This window comes from Lissotriton helveticus, chromosome 1_1 (assembly GCF_964261635.1).
Source record: "Lissotriton helveticus chromosome 1_1, aLisHel1.1, whole genome shotgun sequence".
Classification (NCBI taxonomy): Eukaryota; Metazoa; Chordata; class Amphibia; order Caudata; family Salamandridae; genus Lissotriton; species Lissotriton helveticus.
The window spans coordinates 740898825-740919721 of NC_136057.1; the positions used below are offsets into that span (position 1 = coordinate 740898825).

Below are 20897 nucleotides of genomic sequence, written 5' to 3' on the forward strand. Positions count from 1 at the left end.
GCCATTACCATTTTGCTTATTGAGTTGAGATATGGGGTTGATGGACTGCGTGCCACTTCATTTTCCAGCTCCACCTATTCAATTAACCATCTTGTGCAGATCAGGAGCATATGTACAAATGAGCAGTTTGTGAAAATTGGTTGCTTCTGCACAAAGAAATGCTAATGTATTCTAAAATGCAAATCCATAGGCTTTATAAATCAAGTGACATATCCATAAATTAGCGACAGCACTTAAAATAAACATGTAAAGTTGATCAAAAAGTATATCTTTGGAGTAAGAGCATGGTGAAGCACCCACTATACAAGCTTGAGCAGCGTTGTCAGTGCATAGAATAAATTAGTTTATATGACTCTTCTTAAGTTTAAACTGTTACTCCTTGGTCACAAGACGAATAAAGCAGAAGGATAATAAATTACAGAAAGACTCAGTTGTGGGAGCTGGACCACAGGTTGGTAAAAGAACGAAGCATGGTTACAAAGAGAAAGGAAAGTGGAATGAAGAAAATTGCAACAATAAAGTTTAAGTGAAAGGCAAAACAAGTGAGCGTGAAAGAAGATAACAAAGAAGGAAAAAGATAAAAGGAGAAAAGAGAGCAGAAAGGAAAGAAGGTTTCATGAACCAAACGAAAATTGAAGGCAGGAAACTTTCTTTGGAGAAAAAATTTCTCTGGGCCTCCCTTGAAAGATCCCACACTTCTGTCACTCCTCCACTGACAGCCATATTGCTCAACGTTCATTTTTCTGATGTTGCCTTTATAGATGGTAAGGTCCCACTGGATTAAGTGCCCCAGGCATCCATTTAAGTCCTACATTTTTCTTGAAGGGTAGTACATGTGGTTGTTTCCTCAATTGCAATTGCTCAGTGAATGAACACCATTGCTTAGGAAACAAAAACTATTAGTTACCACTCTTGTCTTTAAATAACAAAGTCAAAACCTGAGATAAAATTGGCATTCCTTCTCACATATTTCAAACACGTTTGGATAGCCATATTCAGAAAGGTCTTGTGGATTCAAAACCACTAAGCTTCTCAAATGTAAGAATGGGTAGCAAAAGTCTGATTCTGCATTAAATAGAAATTGGGTCCAACAAAAGTTGAATTTAAATGCACATTTATACAATTACTTTGCTTTTATTGCTGGTTTGCATTAACAAATACAAGTAGGATGCATTTTGTCATAAAAGGTACAGGAGTGATCAAATGACTTTTTAAAAATTAAGGGTTTTGTTGAATTTTGGTCATTCTGCCAGTCTGACCTTTGAAAGCTGTACCGTGAAAAGGTGGATGTAGTGAACTGTTAGACCTATCAGCCTTAGGGTGGTCTTCCCCCAAATATTTGACTTACTCCTCCATCTTTGCTGATCTCCTTTTAGTTGGCCTTAGGACTCTGTGCACCTTATCACTGTTAACCAGTACTAAAGTGTGTGTGGTCACTCCATAAAACATACTAACATTGGCTTCACCCAATTTGCACATTTAATTTACTGAAAAGTCCCTAGTAAAATCGTACTACATGTACACAGCGCCTGTAAATTAAATGCTACTAGTGGGCCTGCAGCACTAACTATGCCACCAACTAAGTAGATTGTCAAACATATCTCAGGCCTGTCATTTCTGCCTGTGTGTGCAGTTTTAAACTGGCATTTCCACCTGGCAAACTAAGCCTTTTGCCAGTCCCAACCCTTCCTTTTTAGTATATATTTGTCTCCCCTAAAGTAGACCCTAAACCGCCCAAGAGGCAGGTGCAGTGTATATAAAAAGTTGGGCATGCACTGTAAACCTTTATATGTGCTGGCAGTACAAACTCCTAAATTTTTTTGTTCACTTTTGCAACACCTGCCTCCCTCACAGGATAACATTGGATACCTTATTACATTTAATAAGTGATAACTTTCAATTTCAATTCTAATTTAAAACCCTCTGTAATGGAAAGTCCAATTTTAAGTCACAATATAGAAAATGCCACTTTTAAAAAGTTGGCATTTTTTTGTCCCAACCATTTGGTGCCTGCAGCCTGAATCCTGGGTCACATGACTTGATGTATGTGGCAGCTGGTCTATGGGCATTGCTCCCAGACAGTGAGACAGAAGAGGTATAGGTGTTGGCAAGATGTGCCATCTCTGTCTTGATAGGGCAATTGGTCCCAAACTTTTTTGAGCTGCGGCTTCCTTGACCAATTGTCCTCTGGCCGCAGCTCCCCATTACATTACTTATTTTGGTGGGGAGATGTAAGCCTGGTCTCTGTAGTACTTCCATTTTAATCCCACCCAAAACCAGCAAGGGACACCAGGCTGCCACGGAGCACAGTTTGGTAACCACTACTTTACATGCTCCTCCAATATTTCAGATGAACATGTCCACTGGTTCCACTTTCCAGATTCTTCCTGTGCCTTATTTGTCCATTTTTGTTCCTAGTCACATCAACCCTCTCCCTCTTAAACAACTGATTGGTTCATGTATCAAAAGAAATATGGCATATAGGCTGACAACTAAAAGCTTGTCATCTCTGTTTTATTTGCAATAAAAGATCTGGATTTTTTAAATTAATTATGCTCATGTACTTATCGTGTGTGAAAACAGTGTACTGCAAATGAGTGTGCCACTTATTCACATGGATGAAGTTTCATTCCGGGCTCGTGTGCATGGGTGAGTTGCTCTTTCCAGAGGAATGTCAAGGATTGTTCTCTTTTCAAAACAATAGAGCCAGCTTTGAGGTACCGTGTCAGTTATATCTCCTGGCTGATCATTAACCTCACTGGAGGACTCCTGCCGAAAGGAGAAAGTCCACGCTGTGATAAGCGCCCACTTCTCTTAGATTCTCAGTTCCCACAAATTATTTCTCCTCCAAACCAGTTTCCTGTAGGCAAGAATTCTCAGAGAAAGGCGAACTGGAAGAACAATTATAAAATGCGTATGATTACACTTCAAAGACTGGCTCTTTACCCTGTTCTGCATCAGTTAAACATCACCAATTTCTCTTGCAGGGGTCACTGCAGGCTTTAAAATGAACTCTCAAAATGCCCGCTCCGTTGTACTCTACTGCGGGAATCAAAACATCTGCTCACTTTTGTGAAGCTAAACATCTGTAACAAACGGTCGCACTCACCCCTCCCAATACATTTAAATGTACAGCAGCTCTTTAAATGTCAGGAGTTCCTTTTTCTCTCAGCCCCTTTTGGTTGCTGTTGTTGAAAGCGCCACAGTAACTTGTAACACTGGGTCTGTGTCACTACAGAGGTCCAGGCACTGCATAGATCAATGCGGTCATGGAATAAAAGGATACATCTTCCAGATCCTGAAGTCATCCGGAATAGTGCAAGAACCATATACTTCGCATGTAAACATGAAAGACAATGGAACCTGTACTAGCCCATGGGAGTTTACAACTTGCCTGTCTTTGGAAGACACTCCCCAGTATGTTTTGTTTTCATCATTATGGTGATTTGACTATTCACCTCTCCAGTGCTTGCGATTGAATCTGCAATTACAGCCGGTGAGAACATTGCCTTTGCGGCTAACTCAGCAAGAAGATGCTATGGTGTAGTCTGCTATCCAGTCCATGTGTATCTGACAATTTCTTCTGGGGCTGTGGGTGTTTATATTCTGGTGTGGCCTGGTGTGATACCTGTCAGAGTGAGTTACATATGTTACTCAAACCACTTGCAGGTTTTAGCAGAAGAGAAGACTGCCTGCTTTAATGTCTCCTTCTCTCCAGTACGTAGTCAAAAGGCAGCAAGTGCACTACCTAGCGGTCACCAGACACAACTCACCTGGCCTTCACTCTAGAGCTTGGTGTAATTCACGATGAAGTGTGCTCAGCACATGTAAGTGCGTGGCCCCTAGATGGTTTTTGCGACGCACCGGGTTGCTGTGATGCACAGTTTGTGAACTACTGTGATAGGGGGTAGGAGCCATCAGCTACAACACATTCACATTACAAACAATCTGCCTCAGCATACTCACAAAGGGTTTGACACTAGTCTTTTGTTATCCCAGACAAGCTGTGGCCAGGGCATGGAGGCAGGACATTCCAAACACCTCTGGGGGTGGAAACATCCAGAACCTTCTACTACTTCAAAGCTGACACCCAGTATAAATATTGGACCGTCAGAGTCTTTAGCACACCTCTAAACCTATGGAAGACTCAGAAGCAATGGTGTGCTGTTTTACTGCAAGGAGGACTACTACTCTGCTTTCCTACTACACTACTTCCCTGCTACCTGGATAAGAATTACTGGACCTGCAACTTGAACCCAGGACCACCAGACCAACAACAATGCCTAGTTGGCTGGAAGCTTGATCAGAGCCTCATGGACAGAAAAGACTTCCATCTCCTTGAACCAGCACCTGGACTCGGCCTGCTGTTTATCTTGCAATTTAAGAGGTTCCACCCTAGTCCTAGACCCTTAGAAGTAGCCCCGAAGGTGTTCAGCCAGCTGAGATGTAGTCTCATGGGTAGAAGAAACCTGTGTGATGTACTACTTTTCAGCTCCACATCGGAACTACCACTACATGATGCATCCCCAACGCAGGACCTTACATAGCAGCCTGCAGAGTCCTGAAACTGTCACTGCGCAGAGCATCTCCGATGTAGGTTTTTGCATCACAAACCTTTGTCAATGGCATCCTCAATGATGACGCAGGACCACGCATCGAAACCTCATCAATGGCTTCATCGGAACAACAGCTGCATGATGCATCTCCTCCCCAGGACCTTGTATCCCCTTCCGCAGAACCTAAAAACCGCCGCTGCACGACGCATCCTCAACGCTTGATCTTGCAACACTCTGCAACCAAGATTTAACGTATTTTGTTTAGCAGGCTTAACTTAGTCCCTGTAGCTGGCCTTTGCTCCATTGAGGTCAGCCTAAACTTGCATATTTATCCCGGTCTGGCATTACCAGACACCCACAGGAAGTGCTTTGTGCTTCTAAGTACTATTTTCACTTACATTTTTGAAATTGCATATCTCAGGCTCTAGTGATTGGATTTTTGTCATTTTCGTCTCAAATAGTTTATTAACTTTTACTCTATTTTTCTTAATTAAAAAATGGCTGGACTTTTTCTTGTGTTGTGTTTTCCCTTTATTGACATTTGAAGTGTTGTATAAATACTTTATACATTGCCTCTAAGGTATGCCTGACTGCTTTGTGCCAAGCTACCAGATGGTTAATTTGGGGTTTACTTGACCCTGACAACAATTGTGGTTGCTGCTTGAATATCGTTTCAGCCCCCCACCCCCAATAAGTAACCCAATTTCCTACTTGAACAAGCTGCAGATCAGAGCATTAACATACATGACATTTTTGAAAATCTTTTTGCATTTGGAAGCAATCATTATCTTGCTCAATAAATAGAGCTAAACAACATTAGATTGACATTTCAATTGTGCAAAAAGTAAAAAATGAAACATTTGGCTTGCTCTTTTCTAACTCCCTCTACTTCTAAGTGCCTGTCTGATCTGGGGAACATAACACTCAAGATGTGGAGATGCATAGAGATATTGATGATTACTCTATATTATGGATTGAACATTAACCATTTACTGTAAGGAGAGATTTAACTTGGCCTTTATATATGCTGCTATACCTATTAAGAAAATGTGACACAAGTATATCTGTCCTCCCCACATCTCATAAAGTATATATTATCTGCCATTCAAAAACATAGTATTTGTGATCAACAAAATCTTTTTGAACTGTGGAAGCCCCCTTTTATGAGATGAAAAGCATACTGAAGGGTTTTGGAAAACTTTCAGAATGTCAAGTATGAGGGTGAGTTGTAATTTAATATATCAATGGCTAAGACTGCAATTGCAGTTGCAAACCATTTACCATATACCAACACCAACGTTAGGGTGGCATGTGATTCACAAAGGAAAAGCAGTCCCATTGGCACAGCTTCCTGTTTGAAAATTAAGTTGGGAGGCTTCTGAGGGAGCAGGCAGTGGTCCACTGCATGATACCCATGATGAATTCCCAGCATGCTGAAATGCTTTTAAAATTTAACACCTATTCTTTTAAGGAGCAGGGGCTGCATTAAAAAACAAATTGATATGTTAGGAATACGAAAACAGTAGCAGAGGTCTGCTGTGCCACATGGGCCTCCATCCTTAAAGTTGCATCCATTCTGATTTGTGAACTTCCCATTGTACATTGGGCCCATACTTAGAAATTTGATTTTATTTGGCTGTTGGTTTTTTGGGTCTCAAAGAAAAGGTGAAAAAACAATTCAATTGGCGCTACCTATTAATAATTACACAAAAAAAGTGTTAAAATCAAATTCTCACTGTCTACTTATCAAATTATATTACTTTCAGGGTCCAGTGCAACCTGCCAACATTGGCTTCCAATTTATATTAACCGTCAAAGTGCATTGTTGTATCTAAGAAACCACCCAGTCAGGTTGGGAGATGTTTTCTCTCCTCACAGTGTATGATGGGTAGGGCAAGTGTGTCAGCTTCCAAGATACAGTCAAGAGATGTGCCACCATACAAAAGGATCTCAACAAAAGACTGCCCCAGGGGAAATTCTTGTATAAATCGGCCATGCTGGCTCTTGACCACTGGAAGTGTACGATGCTCTGTTTGTTGTTTCTGTGGACAGAACCCGTTCTCCATTTTTCACACACCATTTATCAAAAGAGATGTGCACGATCAGATATTGTAGGCCTAATGGGAAGTGAATGGCGCATCATCACAACCACTTCTCCAATTGCATACATTCCAGCGGTAGTTATCATTAATGCACTCAAAATCACATATTGTTCAAAACTATTTAATTAATTAAAAAACATGAAAGGTGTCTGTGTTACAAGCGGTCACTTGCATCGCTCTGGATGCAGCCATTTCACCGACTGAACTTCTGTACTGAACCCAAGGGCCTAGGGTGAGTGGGTCAAGGTGAATGACCCCTATGGTATTACAGGATGACAAGGCCAGTCTCCTGGCTTCCAGGATCACTTGATTTACAGTTTGGGGTGTTCCTTCATACTAGTATCCCCTCAAACGGAGCCAAAAATGGAAATTATTATGGAGCTTTAGGGACCAAAGAGAAAATTGCATCTAGGCAACAGCTGGCACTGTCAGTGGGAGACCTTCGCCTTTACAGATAATCTGCATTCATCTGATGAACATTCGTGGGGAAAAAGGACTCTTTGTGATTACCGTACATTTACCATTACTACTACTACTACTAATAAAAATAATAATAATAAATGAAATAATATGATATAAGAAGAATCTAGAATGTCAAAAATATGCATTAGGGGAATGCAGCATTTTATAAAGGATGTTAAGACATTGTGAGCAGCTAAACTATGCCTCCCCAGACCTCATATTCTGACGGTGCTGGTGGGCACCTATTCCATGGGAGGTTATTTTTTCCACATCACATGGCCCTACACAGGAGAGGGTTTCAGAGCCTTCTCCCAAGTATAAGAGCGTCTCAGAGGACAAGATTGTCTCATTCAGAAGGTGTTTCTACGGTTGCATACTGTGCCGGTTTTGTTTCCATGTCCCTCTTTTGCCTTGAGAGACACCCAAACCCTTCAGTTGTTCAGGCAGAAAGAGAGGAGGGCTCCTTGCCAATGTCTACTCTGAGATGTGATTCCATATTTGCACTAGTGCCTGAATCATGAAAAGCCTGCATTTAGGGAACTTCGAAGGAAGGCAGATATATGATGTGAGCTTTCAGGCGTGTACTTCACAAATGTAAAATTCCACCCATTCTGTGAACAGAGGTTGTGATATAGCATTTTTAAACAGATGAATTTGAACACCTAAGTGCATTATAGTTGGACAAATTGCCTTGTAATTCCAGAACTTCAGGAGCTCCCGTTTGGTAGATTTCCTGCACTATTCCTGACATTATTTGTCAATCCATGAAAAGTTGGAAAAACGCTCCAAATTGAGGCACATTCCTATAGACGCAAATTCCCAACTTTCGAACCCGTGCCTTTGGCTTTGTAAACCAGGAATCAATGTCAGATAAGTAAAGACACTGGAAATATAGTAATCTTATAAAAACAGGCCCAGTGGACTAGTCTGAAAATGGTTTCACAAAAGCATGTCATATTGCACCCAGAATCTGAAAATGACCTTTTCTTCCACAGAATGGCACCATCCAGTGTGAGACTGTGATCTGCCCAACACCAGACTGCCCACTGGATAATGTTCCTGCCTACGTAGATGGCAAGTGCTGCAAAGAATGCCAACGTAAGTGAGATCATGCCTGACTGTTGTGTTTGCTGTAAAGAATTTGCATGTTGTTGAGTCTCGGCGATCAAAGTGAAGAGATTGCATTAGAATTTGATTCAGACTCTGAAATATTGTGATCAGAGTCTAATTTGTTGAGTGCTCTAATTTACAAACTAGCATACCTGCCAGCTCACACTGTGCCACTGTGTGATACAGGATATGTGCTCCCATCGCACGATCACCCGGTGAGGAGACGATATCTCGTGGCAGGGAAAACGAGCTGACAACCACCTTAAATAGAGGTTTTCCAGCTCGTTTTCTGAGGCCTTGAACTGCTGACATGCATTAAGAGGTGTTAAAACACCCGAAGACATCGGCACCAGACAGTGGCGTAGCTAAAGCTTCTGGCGTCCTGGGCTATCCCTCAGATTGCCGCCCATGGCAGATTGCGGATGGGGGGGGCTGCGGAAAAAAGGACGTATTTGCTCCGGAGCCCCCAATGAAGTCAACCGTGTAGCTTGGGTCTATCGAGACAAAAACCTCCAGCTTGTTATTGATATATAGAAGTTCATTTTACACAAGGCCAAGTGACTTAGAGAAATCGCACACTGCTTTTGTGTTCTGACATTCTTGGCATGCTTTACGTCATAACGTTACCATGTATATTTAACCATATTAACCTAATTCCTCATCACCACATTCAGTATCTTCCAGCCTGGTTTGTGATCCCTAGCTACATGCGTGCCCATCCAAGAATGTATTTCTATCCAAACAAAACCCTTTAATAACATTAGGATAATTAAAGACTGGAGAGAAAAATAATGTTGTAACATATAAAATGCAATTTTAATGCAGTTCCTTGATGGGAGTTCATATGCAATTGTGCTATTAGGTTTGTAACTTATGAACTGCAAGTAACCAAAGAAGCTCTGTGACAAATGCAGCAACTCACTGAGATAGCCACATAAAAATGCAGTTTAGTGAACTGCATGGTATACATTCTTTGCGGCAGGCACACGATCCCTCTGCATTACTTCATGATCAGTGAGATCTGCCACTAGACAAAATGCTCAGAAACTCACCGAACTAAAGTGTGCTAACGGTAGGCAGCTGAAAATTGAGCAGAGCACTGCAGAGTCAGACTGCGTGACCGCACAGTTGTTGTTGTTTCTGTGTTTTCTGCGGTTTTCATGAGTGTTCGCTCATAAGTTTTTTTTTTGTACCACCAACCCACCATTGTAATGAATTTCGACCTTGGGAAGAAGAATGGTTGTGGAGGTCCTAATATGAACTAAATCTGGGTCTTGCAGGCTAGACACAGATTAGTAGCGTGTTTCTAATACACTGAAGCTTGCTAAGGAAATAGCCACTTTCTCTAAAAATTACCCATCAAGAAACTACGTACAAAAAACGTAATATTGATACAGTCTGTAACACACTACAAAACATCATTATACATAGTTTTGAAATAAAGTAATTGAATGTAAAATATGTTATTTAAAGGTTTTTGGGTTTGATTTGTACAAATAAGGAGGCAAAAGTCACTGAATGTCAATGTTATTAGTGGTTTGATAAATATAGATGTTGGGATTACAGAAAAGTTATTGCTTTGCTATATTATTTTACTTCTGACAGATTTGTGCATGTGCAAATATCACACGAGTGCTTCAAACCACTGTAAAGACGTAATTTCCTAAAAATAAACACGTACAATTAAAGCATTTCATGGCGACAATAATCCCTAGCCCTCAGGCCCATGGCCCATAATTCCACCATCCCTCAAAGCATGTGCAAGCTCTCACTTCATTCCATTCTCGGTACCTGCTAAAAATCCTTGAGGACTTTGAAACTTCCTGAACTTCCTAACTGCATCAGAAGGACACAAGGCATGCTGGGAAATAGAATATAGAGATGAATTTCTGTCGGACTCCTGGGCATTTTAGTTTCGAAAGTCTTGAATTAGAATTCAACCATGACCACAAGGTTATAAAGTATTGAAATTAATGCTACGATCGCCACTAAAGGATCGAACGAGATGCCTTTACTGACCTCAAGGCCCTCTCTCACGTCAACCTGATCGCGCCGCACTAGTCATAAATCAACCCAGTACCAGAGACTAAAAAACACCATGGCACACCATATAACACTTTCAAATTACAGTTTAACCAGTACATAAAAATAATGATAGAACAGCTTTGCAATTTAACATGCATATAAATTACCTTAATTACAGTGGTGCCTTGAGTCCGTGAAGTCCCAACGGGTGCTGCCAACCCTTGTCACCTGCAGAGTTTGGTGCTAGTGGCGCATGCAAGTCTGCAGGCCCTGCCCCTCGGCAACGGGACCCCCGGCAATACTTGACAAATGATCCTGAGGTCTGGTGTTCTCCTGAGCTCCAGGTGCACCGTGAGAGCTGCGCAGTCATGATTGCCACTTGCTACTAACTTCATAATGGAGCTAAGCAGAGTGTGCACGCTCATGCTAGCTGTCTGAGTGAGTTTTGATTGAAGACACTCAGCAGACACAAAATGACCCCTGCCGCCGTGCCCCATACATACACGACAGGGCAGCAGCATGTATATTGAGGACAGCCAAACTACGGCGGGCGGCATCAATTCCAGGGAGCTCCGGCCCTAAATCCGCTTTATCTTTTCTTAATTTTCACTCCCAGTCACAGAATAATTAAATCGATCATCCCGCGCACGGTGATGGTGCACGTCACTGCTGCGCATTCAGCGCAGTGGGGCTGGCCAAAATGATTCCCAGAGCCATCATTGGTAGCGCTTTCGCACCCTACAATATTGATGGCTCTGGGACCCACATACACGGCGGCCGTGCGGCACTGATGGTCCATGACGGCAGCCTTTATAATGTATTTGGGGACACTGTGTCAGTGTCCGCAAATAAATTCTAAAGGCCGCCGTCATGGGCCGTCAGTGCTGCATGGCACCTGCCCCGAAAATAGTGCCGCCTGAGGCGGACCGCCCCCACTGCCCCCTCTCCCCCCCCTAGCTACGCCAGTGGCACCAGACGCAGCAAGCGTCTTTGGGGGGGGGAAGGCAGGCTTTGGGGCAGGGCGGGGTTCAAAAGTGCCTCTTAGGTACTTCTCGGCACGAGGCCTGGCTCCTTCCAAGGCCCTGTTCCCTTTCTCACATGGTGAGGTTTTTGTTCAAGTTGGCAGGTATAAATTACCCATTTTTTGTGATAATTATTCACAACCGAACTGCACTGTGTTCGCTACTTTACCTTGATTACTAAAAGATTAAATGAAACACTGACATTTGCATCTCTGGATACCCGTCACTCCTTGAAATGTGGTTTCTCTGACTCTCAAAGGTCACTCCCAGCCGCGCTGGCTTGTCTTCCAGAGGTTATGAAAGAAGGAATTATGCCTCTGGAGGAGAAGCTGATAGCAGTTACAGGGCACCCCTGGGCAGATTCCACACCCAGAGATCTGAAGGCAGCATGATTTATTTACACTCTCCCGTGGCCTTCACGGGGGAGTGGGGAGTGATTGGATTTGATTTGCTTCCAGGTGGTTATAATTTATTCAGAATGGCCCAGCAGTCCGTATCTCTTTCTAAATATCATGCTGTCAGGTTGCGCTGGGGGCATGAGGACAGGGCTTTGGTTCTGCTGTGTATTGCTAAGCACTTCCTATTAATTCTATCACTCACAGCCGGAGTTGGTTGGCAGAAACGAGTGTTGTCTTGCATTGTTCACAAAAGGTAGACACAGATGGACGATCTAAACATGAAGCAATTTTTTCACTGAATGACACTCGCTGTATTTTATTGAACTCCAAAACAACTTTTAAAGAGATCTCAACTTGTGTTTGTCATATTAAAACGTCTTTACACATGCTCTGTGTCCATGTTTAAGCTATTTACAGACGTCACAAAACAGTGGCCGTGTTCTTAATGTAGTATTTTTATGGAGTGTTGTTTTATGAATCCCTGCTTCCATGGCTTCCTATGATTCTGATTGCGGTTCGATTCACGTTTAATTTGAATCTAGAGTTTGGTGGCAAGAGCTAAGCAGTGCCAACTGCCTATTTCCTTGAAGTCTCCTGATATACAGGCTGTACATTTTGCCCAGGTTGACTTTCTTTGCTCTGTAAGCCAATTAGAGGGAATGCTTGATTTCTAATGGAAGATAACCTATGTTAGTTCAAATGTTAAATATGCATTGGTGATGCAATAGGTCACAGCATTAAACCTATTGGCTTTGTTTATTCTTTATGAATATGCGCACTCCCATGGCTGCCATCTTGGAACAGGTTTTCAAGCATTTCAAATATGGAGTTGCCACCCAGAGCCCCAGAGTGCCTTGAACCCTCGCACTCTACAAAAACCTTAATTGATTGATTGATTGAAATACATTACACGATGGCTGCTGTGGATACATGTGCATCATGCTGGCCATCTCTGAATGCATTTCTAATGTTTTAACAAATGACCCCGTTAATGAAGGCTGTCTTTGAATCCATTTTTCTTTTTTTAATAAATCCTGTACAAAGAAGGCAGCAGTGTATGTATGAGAAAACCATTCATTGGTGCTTGCTATACATAGTTCTGCAGTACACTTGCAGGTGGTTGAAATGGTTGGAAACATTTTATGATAGTCACCCACTAATAACTTGGAGAGCGAAAAAATAAAAACAAAAAACAAGGGACAAGAGGTGTGTGGGGAAGAAAAGGAGGGAGACGGTAGATGGGGAGTAGGGAGAAAGAGAGTGGAAAATGTTCACCGTCAGGCACTGAAAAGTAAGGTTAGACATCAGCAATGGAAAGATTCATCATCCAGTCTTAGCACTGCGAACCTGTAATGCTCCTGGGTGAGATAACACAAGAAAAGGGAGAATGCAATCAAATCAGGAGCAGGTAAGCGAGAGAGACAAGCCCATCCAAACATGAGCAAAGGCCTGACCAAAAGCCCTCTCAAGTATATATATCATATAACAGAAACAATAGCTAAAGCTGTCTGTGGCTAAGACCTGGATTCCATTTTGCCCCACTGTGGCGACATTTAAAGAAAAAAAACGCACACGGACTAACTAGAGCAGGTTTTAATACTGCTATTTGTGTCTAATATTTAGGGCATTAGGGGCCATATGTATCAAGCTAATTAGCATTCGCAAAGGCCGAAATTCTGCGAATTTCGGCCTTTGCGAATGCTAATTAGCAAAATGGTATGCATGTAACATGTTTGATGCAAAATGAGGAGTCGCAAAATTTGCTATTCCTTATTTTGCGATTGCACTTAAGGAATCGCAAATTTTGCGATTCCTTAAATGCAATGTATCTAAGAAAAAAGATTCAAAAAATCCCCATAAGGATTCACAAATTACCACCAACTTCTAGTTGGTGGTAAGTTGCGAATTCTTTTAAAAAAGCTTTTTTCAAAAAAACCAAAGGGCATGTATGTGTGCCATATGCCCCCAAATGTCATTTTCAGGGGTGCAGCAGGGTGTTCTTGAGACACCCCTGCACCCTTGAAAAAATTCCTAATTTGCGATTAGCAATTTGCTAATCGCAAATTGCCCCTTCATTCCTATGGGCCTCCTGGCCCATAGAAATGAATGGGTAATTTGCGATTAGCAATTTGCTAATCGCAAATTAGGAATGGTAAGGAATCGCTATAAAAAAGCGATTTTGTACATACATACCGTTTTGCGAATTCTAAATAGCGATTCCTTAAAAATCGCTATTTGGAATTCGCAAAACGGAACTATGATACATATGGCCCTAAGGCCTGCCAAGCACAGAAAATTTCACAGATTTGAAATATATTTGTTTTGATCTGCCGAAAAATTAAAATCAAACACCTCTCTTGTTCATCTGTAGGACAGCTCAGTACGGTTTCTTTATTAAGCCTAGGGAAGATTATGTGTTTAGTGAAATAGTTGGTGTTTAACCTTAGATATTGCAGGGACTGATGCCTCACTCTCTTATTTGAAAGTATCCTTGTGATTCAATACTACAAAACCCTCTTTGGATCAAACCACCTTAGAGGTGTAGTGCAGATCTTTACCACATTATCTACACTGGATTTCCTGGCTTGGTGGCGATGCAGGGGTGGTGGGTCACATAGTCAAAGAATAGTGGATCAATGTAAAAGAGATGGAACCTGGATGTGGAAGAATGTGATTCCAGATAACTAGAGACAATGGGGCATATTCACAAGTCCCTATCGCCACCACAACGTCACTCTTAGTGACGTTGTGGTGGTGATAGGGGTTTCGCCTCATACACAAGTTAAGTGGCTTAACGCTGCCTTGTGAATAGGCCCCTTTTCACGCTTTGGTTAGCGTGAAAGGGGCATGCAGTGGGTGTTGTGGTAGGCGTTCCACCACAACACCCATTGATATTTACGCTGCCCCCTATTCACAAGGTCAGAGTAAATAGGAGCTAACGCCAAACTTAAAACCAGGAAAACCCTGGTCTTAAGTTGGTGATATGAGGAGAAATGCATTATTTCTCCTTGTTTTTGCATTTTCCATGTGTGCTGCCTTGTGCATCAGACATGGAAAACGCAAAATGCCATGGTTTGTTTATGTACAGGAAGATGTTTTTTAACTTACATGTGTGCTGCATGAAGCAGCACACATGTAAGTTACAAACTGGCATTTTAGGTTTGTTTATGTGCAGGAAGAGACACCTTCCTGTACAGAAACAAACCTCCCTGCTTGCAGACACCCTTTGTTGGACTTGGCCCTTTTGGCAGTTTCACCCTGTTGGACCTGCGATGGGCAAGCCCAGCACAAAGGGGGTAGCTTGGCTCAAGTGTCAAGGCAGTGAAGGCTGTAGGGCTAAGCCGGCTCTGACCCAATAATAACCCCCTGCACAGTCACACCAAAAAGAAGGACACCACACCACTGCTGTAGAAAAATACGATTCCTTTATATAAAAGTTTTCTGCTGTAAATAGGGATCAATTGGGGAAGCACACTCACGTTTCATTTGTTACAGCACTCTGGGATTCAGGTTGAGAATAAATACAGTAAATAGGACTTCAGGAACACTGGTGTTGCATAAATATTAGGAATAGCTCTATCAATAAATAAAATGAATATCAGGTTTATATATCACCAATACATGGAATAATAAAGCCTGGTTCATTTAAATGCATAACCACATTTTCATTCTGGTATCGCTGCCACCAATTAAATAAATCAGGAAGTTTACATTTGCAAGATAAACCCACTTTGAAAAGGATAACAGTACTTGTGGAATCATGGGGAATGCATGCGGGCTTCTCTGGATTCACGGTGCACTGGGGACTCTTTTATGTTCACGCGGGGCCCATGCGCGTGTACCTAAAGACAAGGAAACATGGTAAATATGACATTTGGCCCTCCGCTGCCACCGGGGAAGGATGTCCGCTTGCCGGTGTGGTTTACTTGAGCCTGCGGCAATATCGCAGGCACCAGGGTAGCACAGTTCGAAGTCAGTAGACGAACGAACGGCTGCCAGCGGGGTCACTCAGTCTCAGCGCTCGCTCAAATCAACGCCGGTGCACAGTTCCTTGATAGCGGCACCCCTCCAGGGGAAATGACCCACCTCACTACGGCTGCAATCGAATAGCGATTCAGTCGGGGCAGAGCACTTCCTACGCCAGCATTAGGGTTCTCAGGGGCTTCTCGGACCTCCCTCCGACTTCCTCATACAGGGGCTGGTCCCGCCCACGGCAACAGTTTCCCGGGTCTCTGGGAAAGGGCAGGGACGCTAATCCCGCCCAATGAAGGTCGGCCTCTCCCCGCCCCGGCGCACCACCTCACCTTCAATCACTGCACAACCAGGAAGCGCGCAACGCCGGTGGGGCTCGGAGACGTCCGAGTCCCCCGCGATAGGCGCTATTCACGAAGGGGGCACTGTGGAAGGGCGCGACTCGTCTTTTCTTCACGATTTCGCCACTGGGGTGGGGGGTATGGGAGGGAGGCACATAAACTTGGCCACAGTGTTTTGGGGCAATGAGGCACTAGCTGGGCAGGCGCTGTAGGCGCAAGGTTACTGGAACACGCCTGACTGGAACGCCAGTCAGGAATCAGGCTATTAACCCATGCCACTCTACTGCCTGTGCTCTCAGCCACCTCAGGGGTCAGCAGGGCAGGTGTCACTCTGGTGTCAAGTCTGGAATCTGAATTACATCTAAAATGGCCGCCAGGGACTGGGCTTTATATAGCCAGTGCCCTGAGGTACTGGCACGAGCCAGAAGGTTCTAGAACCTTCCCTGACTGTGTCAATGGCATGGCACTTTTGAGGTGTCTTTTGGTCACTCAGAGCCACCGTACTGGGGCTCTGGAGCAGCCATTTTGTGTACCTGAGGAAAGTTATGAAATTCCTGTCAGGAAAGCGCGCCAACCAGAAAGGGCGCCAAAACCTCAAAAGGTCAGGGTTCAAGGAGGCTCCAATGGGAGTCACTCACATGAGGGAAATATGTGTCCACCATTTTAAGGTTAAACACACACAGGTTGCCAACCTCAGTTTTCATGTCCACAGGTTCCGCCAGGCGCCTTGTACATAGGTGCCAGAAACCTTGTGAGCAACTGGGTGTCAAGGAACACCTAGCCCCATGAAACAACACACAAAAAGGTCCTGGTAGACAAATAAAAAGCGGCAAATTTTGGGAGGTTCAGGGGAACAAAAGAAATCATATTGGTGAGGGGACTCTCAGAAGCAGACGGGTCCAACACGCGTCCCCCCAGCCGAAAGTGGGGAGAACTACCCAACCCCTTGGGAGTCCTCAACACTAAGGCGGAAATACCTGGAGAGACCGTCTGCATTGGCGTGGTCAACTCCGGGCCGATGTTCCACCCGAAAGTCCATTCCCTGTAGGGAGATAGACCACCTCAACAGTTTGGGGTTTTCCCCCTTCATCTGCATGAGCCAGCGAAGGGGTCGGTGGTCTGTCTGAACAAGGAAGTGTGAACCAAACAAGTATGGTCGCAGCTTCTTCAGTGCCCAGACCACCGCAAAGGCTTCCCGCTCAATGGTACTCCACCTCTGTTCCCGGGGAAGCAGTCTCCGTGACAAAAAGACCACGGGTTGATCCAGACCCTCTTCATTGAGTTGCGATAACACCGCCCCAATGCCAATATCGGATACATCTGTCTGGACAATGAACTCTTTCGAAAAATCTGGAGCCTTCAGGACTGGAGCTTTACACAATGCTTGTTTCAGAGTGTCGAAGGCTCGCTGGCAAGCCTCCGTCCAGATGACTCTCCTGGGTTGCTTTTTGGCCGTGAGTTCTGTAAGGGGTGCCACGATAGTGCCATACCCCTTCACGAACCGTCTGTAGTAACCTGTGAGGCCCAGGAAGGCTCGGACCTCAGTCTGGGTCTTGGGGGGTTTCCAGGCCATGATTGCCTCAATCTTCGCCTGAAGGGGCTGCACCGTTCCCCGGCCCACCAAGTGACCTAAGTACACTACCGACCCCTGTCCAATCTGACTTTTGCTGGCCTTGATCGTCAAGCCAGCCCGTTCCAGGGCCTGGAGAACGGCTTGCAAGTGCTGCAAGTGATCCTCCCAACTGCTACTGAAGACAGCTATGTCATCCAAGTAAGCAGCAGAGAATGACTCCATCCCGGTGAGGATCATGTTCACCAGCCGCTGGAAAGTGGCAGGAGCGTTCTTGAGCCCGAAAGGCATAACGCAGAACTGGTAGTGTCCATCAGGTGTGGAGAAGGCTGACCTTTCCTTGGCTCCATCAGTCATGGGAATCTGCCAGTACCCTGCAGTGAGGTCAATGGTACTGAGATATTGGGCAGCTCCCAACCGGTCAATCAATTCATCCGCCCGAGGGATCGGATGAGCATCGGTTTTCGTTACCGAATTGAGTCCTCGGTAATCCACACAGAATTGTAATTCTGGTGTGGTGCCAGGTGGGGCAGCTTTGGGTACCAAAACCACCGGGCTGGACCAAGGGCTGTTCGAAGGTTCGATGACTCCTAGCTCCAGCATCTTGGCTACCTAGCTTCGGATGCTGGCCTTCACCTTGTCAGACAGCCGGTAAGACTTTGACTTCACAGGTGGGCTGTCTCCTGTGTCCACGTAGTGGGTACACAGATGGGTCTTACCCGGGACAAGGGAGAACAGCGGAGCGCATGTCCCCAGGACCTGGCGACATTCCTCCTGCTGCTCAGGAGTCAGGGATGGTGAGAGTTTTACTCCCTCCTCTGACCCATCCTTTTCTTGAGACGCAAGGAGGTCGGGGAGAGGCTCTGTGTCCTCTTCCTCCGATCCGTCAGTCACCATTACCAACATGACTTCGGGCCTCTCGAAGTGGGGCTTGAGGCGATTGGCATGTAACACCCGATGCGGATGCCGAGGGGTCCTTACGTCCACCAGATAGGTAGACTTGCCCATCTTCTCCAATACCTCATAGGGGCCTGTCCAACGGTCCTGGAGAGCACTCAGTTCCCCCGGCTCCATCACCCACACCTTCTGTCCAGGCTCCAACTCCACTGGGTGAGCATTGTGGTCATACCACGCTTTCATAACTGCTTGACTGGCTTCCAAGTTGTCAGAAGCTTGCTTCCACAACTTAGCCATTTGGCTTCGGAAGGCCAGCATGTAGCTCACCACATCCTGGGGAACTTTCCGGGGACACTTTTCCCAGGAGTCCCTCACCAGGCTGAGAGGTCCACGTGCAGGGTGCCCATACAAAAGCTCGAAGGGGCTGAAGCCCACTCCCTTCTGTGGCACTTCCCTATAGGAAAAGAGCAAACAGGGTAGGAGGACGTCCCATTTCCTCCGCAGGCTTTCGGGTAGACTTCTGATCATACCCTTTAAGGTTTGGTTGAACCTCTCCACGAGGCCATTGGCCTGTGGGTGATAAGGAGTGGTGAACCGGTAGGTCACTCCACACTCCTTCCACATTGCCCGCATATACGCTGACATGAAGTTGGTCCCCCTGTCAGACACAACTTCTTTGGGGAATCCCACTCGGGTAAAGATCCCCATCAGGGTCTTCGCCACTACCGGTGCAGTAATGGTTCTCAGAGGAACTGCCTCTGGATACCTTGTGGCGTGATCCACCAGTACCAGGATAAACCTGTGACCTGATGATGTCGGTGGATCTAGGGGCCCGGCAATGTCGATGCCCACCCTTTCAAAGGGGGTGCCAACGACGGGAAGTGGTTCCAGGGGAGCCTTCAGCTTCATCCCTGTTTTCCCACTGGCTTGGCATGACACGCACGACCGACAGTATGTGTCGGATGCCACCCTCATTCGAGGCCAATAGAAGTGGGGGACAAGCCGGGCAAAGGTCTTGTCCTGACCCAAGTGTCCTGCCAAGGGAATCTCATGAGCCAACTCTAATAGGAAGGCTCGGTAACACTGTGGGACTACCAGGGCCCGTGACAGTCCGTGCACTGGCGCCCTGGGTTCACTGTAGAGGAGACCTTCCTCCCAGTAAACACGATGGTTCCCAGACTTGTTACCTGCTGCCTGGGCTTCAGCCTGTTGCCTCAGACCCTCGAGGGTGGGACATTCCCTCTGTCCCTTGCTTAGTTCCTCCCTGGACGGTCCTCCCTCCACTCGCCACTCAGTCGGGATAGGTAGGTCCTCTATCAGAACCATGTCCTCCTCCGCGGACTCCGGGTCCACCTCCACAGGTGGCCTATCCGTCTCACGGGGCACGGACATCGAGGCAGGCTCCTCCTGTCCTCGAGATGCTCCCTCATCAGCAGCTGGGTGGGCCATTGTTCCAGGCTCCAACCCATGCGACTTCTCCTCCCGAGCAGCCGCAGACCTGGTACTCACACAGGCCCAATCAGGTGTACCCAGCATCTCAGAATGAGTCCGGTATTCCACCTCCTTCCAAGCATTGTGCTCCATATCATTGCCCAGTAGACAGTCGACTGGCACGGCAGGGCTTACGGCAAGTCGAAGTGAACCTGCAACCCCTCCCCACTCAAAGGGAACCTCGGCCACGGGATAGTGGCACATTCTGCCATCAGCCATCGCGGCTGGGTGAAGTACGCCTGGAATCACCTGCTCTGAAGACACCAGATGACTCCTTACCATAGTCATACTGGCTCCTGTATCTCTCAGAGCTTCCCCTCTATGGCCGTTGATGGTGACCCACTGCCCATACTTGGTAGTATTTGAGGGCACCTGGATCTTTGGAACCATCTCCCGATCACCCAGGGACACTAAGGTGACACCCGCCCACTCCCCCCCTTAACTAAGGGCATCTCCTCCCCGAGCACTACACTAGCGACTCCCGGGGCTTTTCCTCCAGTGGGAGGGGGTGGTCTCTTTGGGCATTTCACGTCTCCTTTATAATGTCCAACACCACCGCACTCAAAGCAATGGACAACCCTTGGCTGCTGACTCTGGCCAGGATTAGGGTTCTTTAGCGGGTTAGCCTTAGAGTTGGCAAAGGAACTTTTCCCCTTAAAATTATTTTGGGGGCCTTTGGAGAACTCCTTTTTCTTGTTATCTCCCCCCTCTTTCTTCTGGGGAGCGCCCTGTCCGGACTTCTGAGAATCTCCTCCCATCCCCCTCGTGGACACTCGGGTACTTGTCCAAATGTCCGCCTCCTCAGCAAGCTTACGGGGGCAAGTAAGTTTGCTGTCTACCAGGTGTTGCCTCAGCTCGGGAAGACATTTCTCGAGTAAATGTTCCTTGAGTATTAGGTCGTACAACCCTTGATAGGCTTCCACCTCACTACCTTGGACCCACCCATCTAGG

The 20897-nt window shown here is 45.6% G+C and overlaps 1 protein-coding gene across 5 annotated transcripts in view; it reads left to right on the forward strand.

The window, feature by feature from the left end:
* NELL2 (neural EGFL like 2) overlaps positions 1-20897 on the forward strand; it is a 1115698-nt gene that overhangs the window by 363947 nt on the left and 730854 nt on the right. For all 5 annotated transcript variants that reach the window (XM_078674276.1, XM_078674273.1, XM_078674277.1 and 2 more), the window contains one exon: positions 8116-8218. In XM_078674276.1, coding sequence (XP_078530402.1) covers positions 8116-8218 — 103 coding nt within the window. The remainder of the gene's footprint in view (positions 1-8115; positions 8219-20897) is intronic.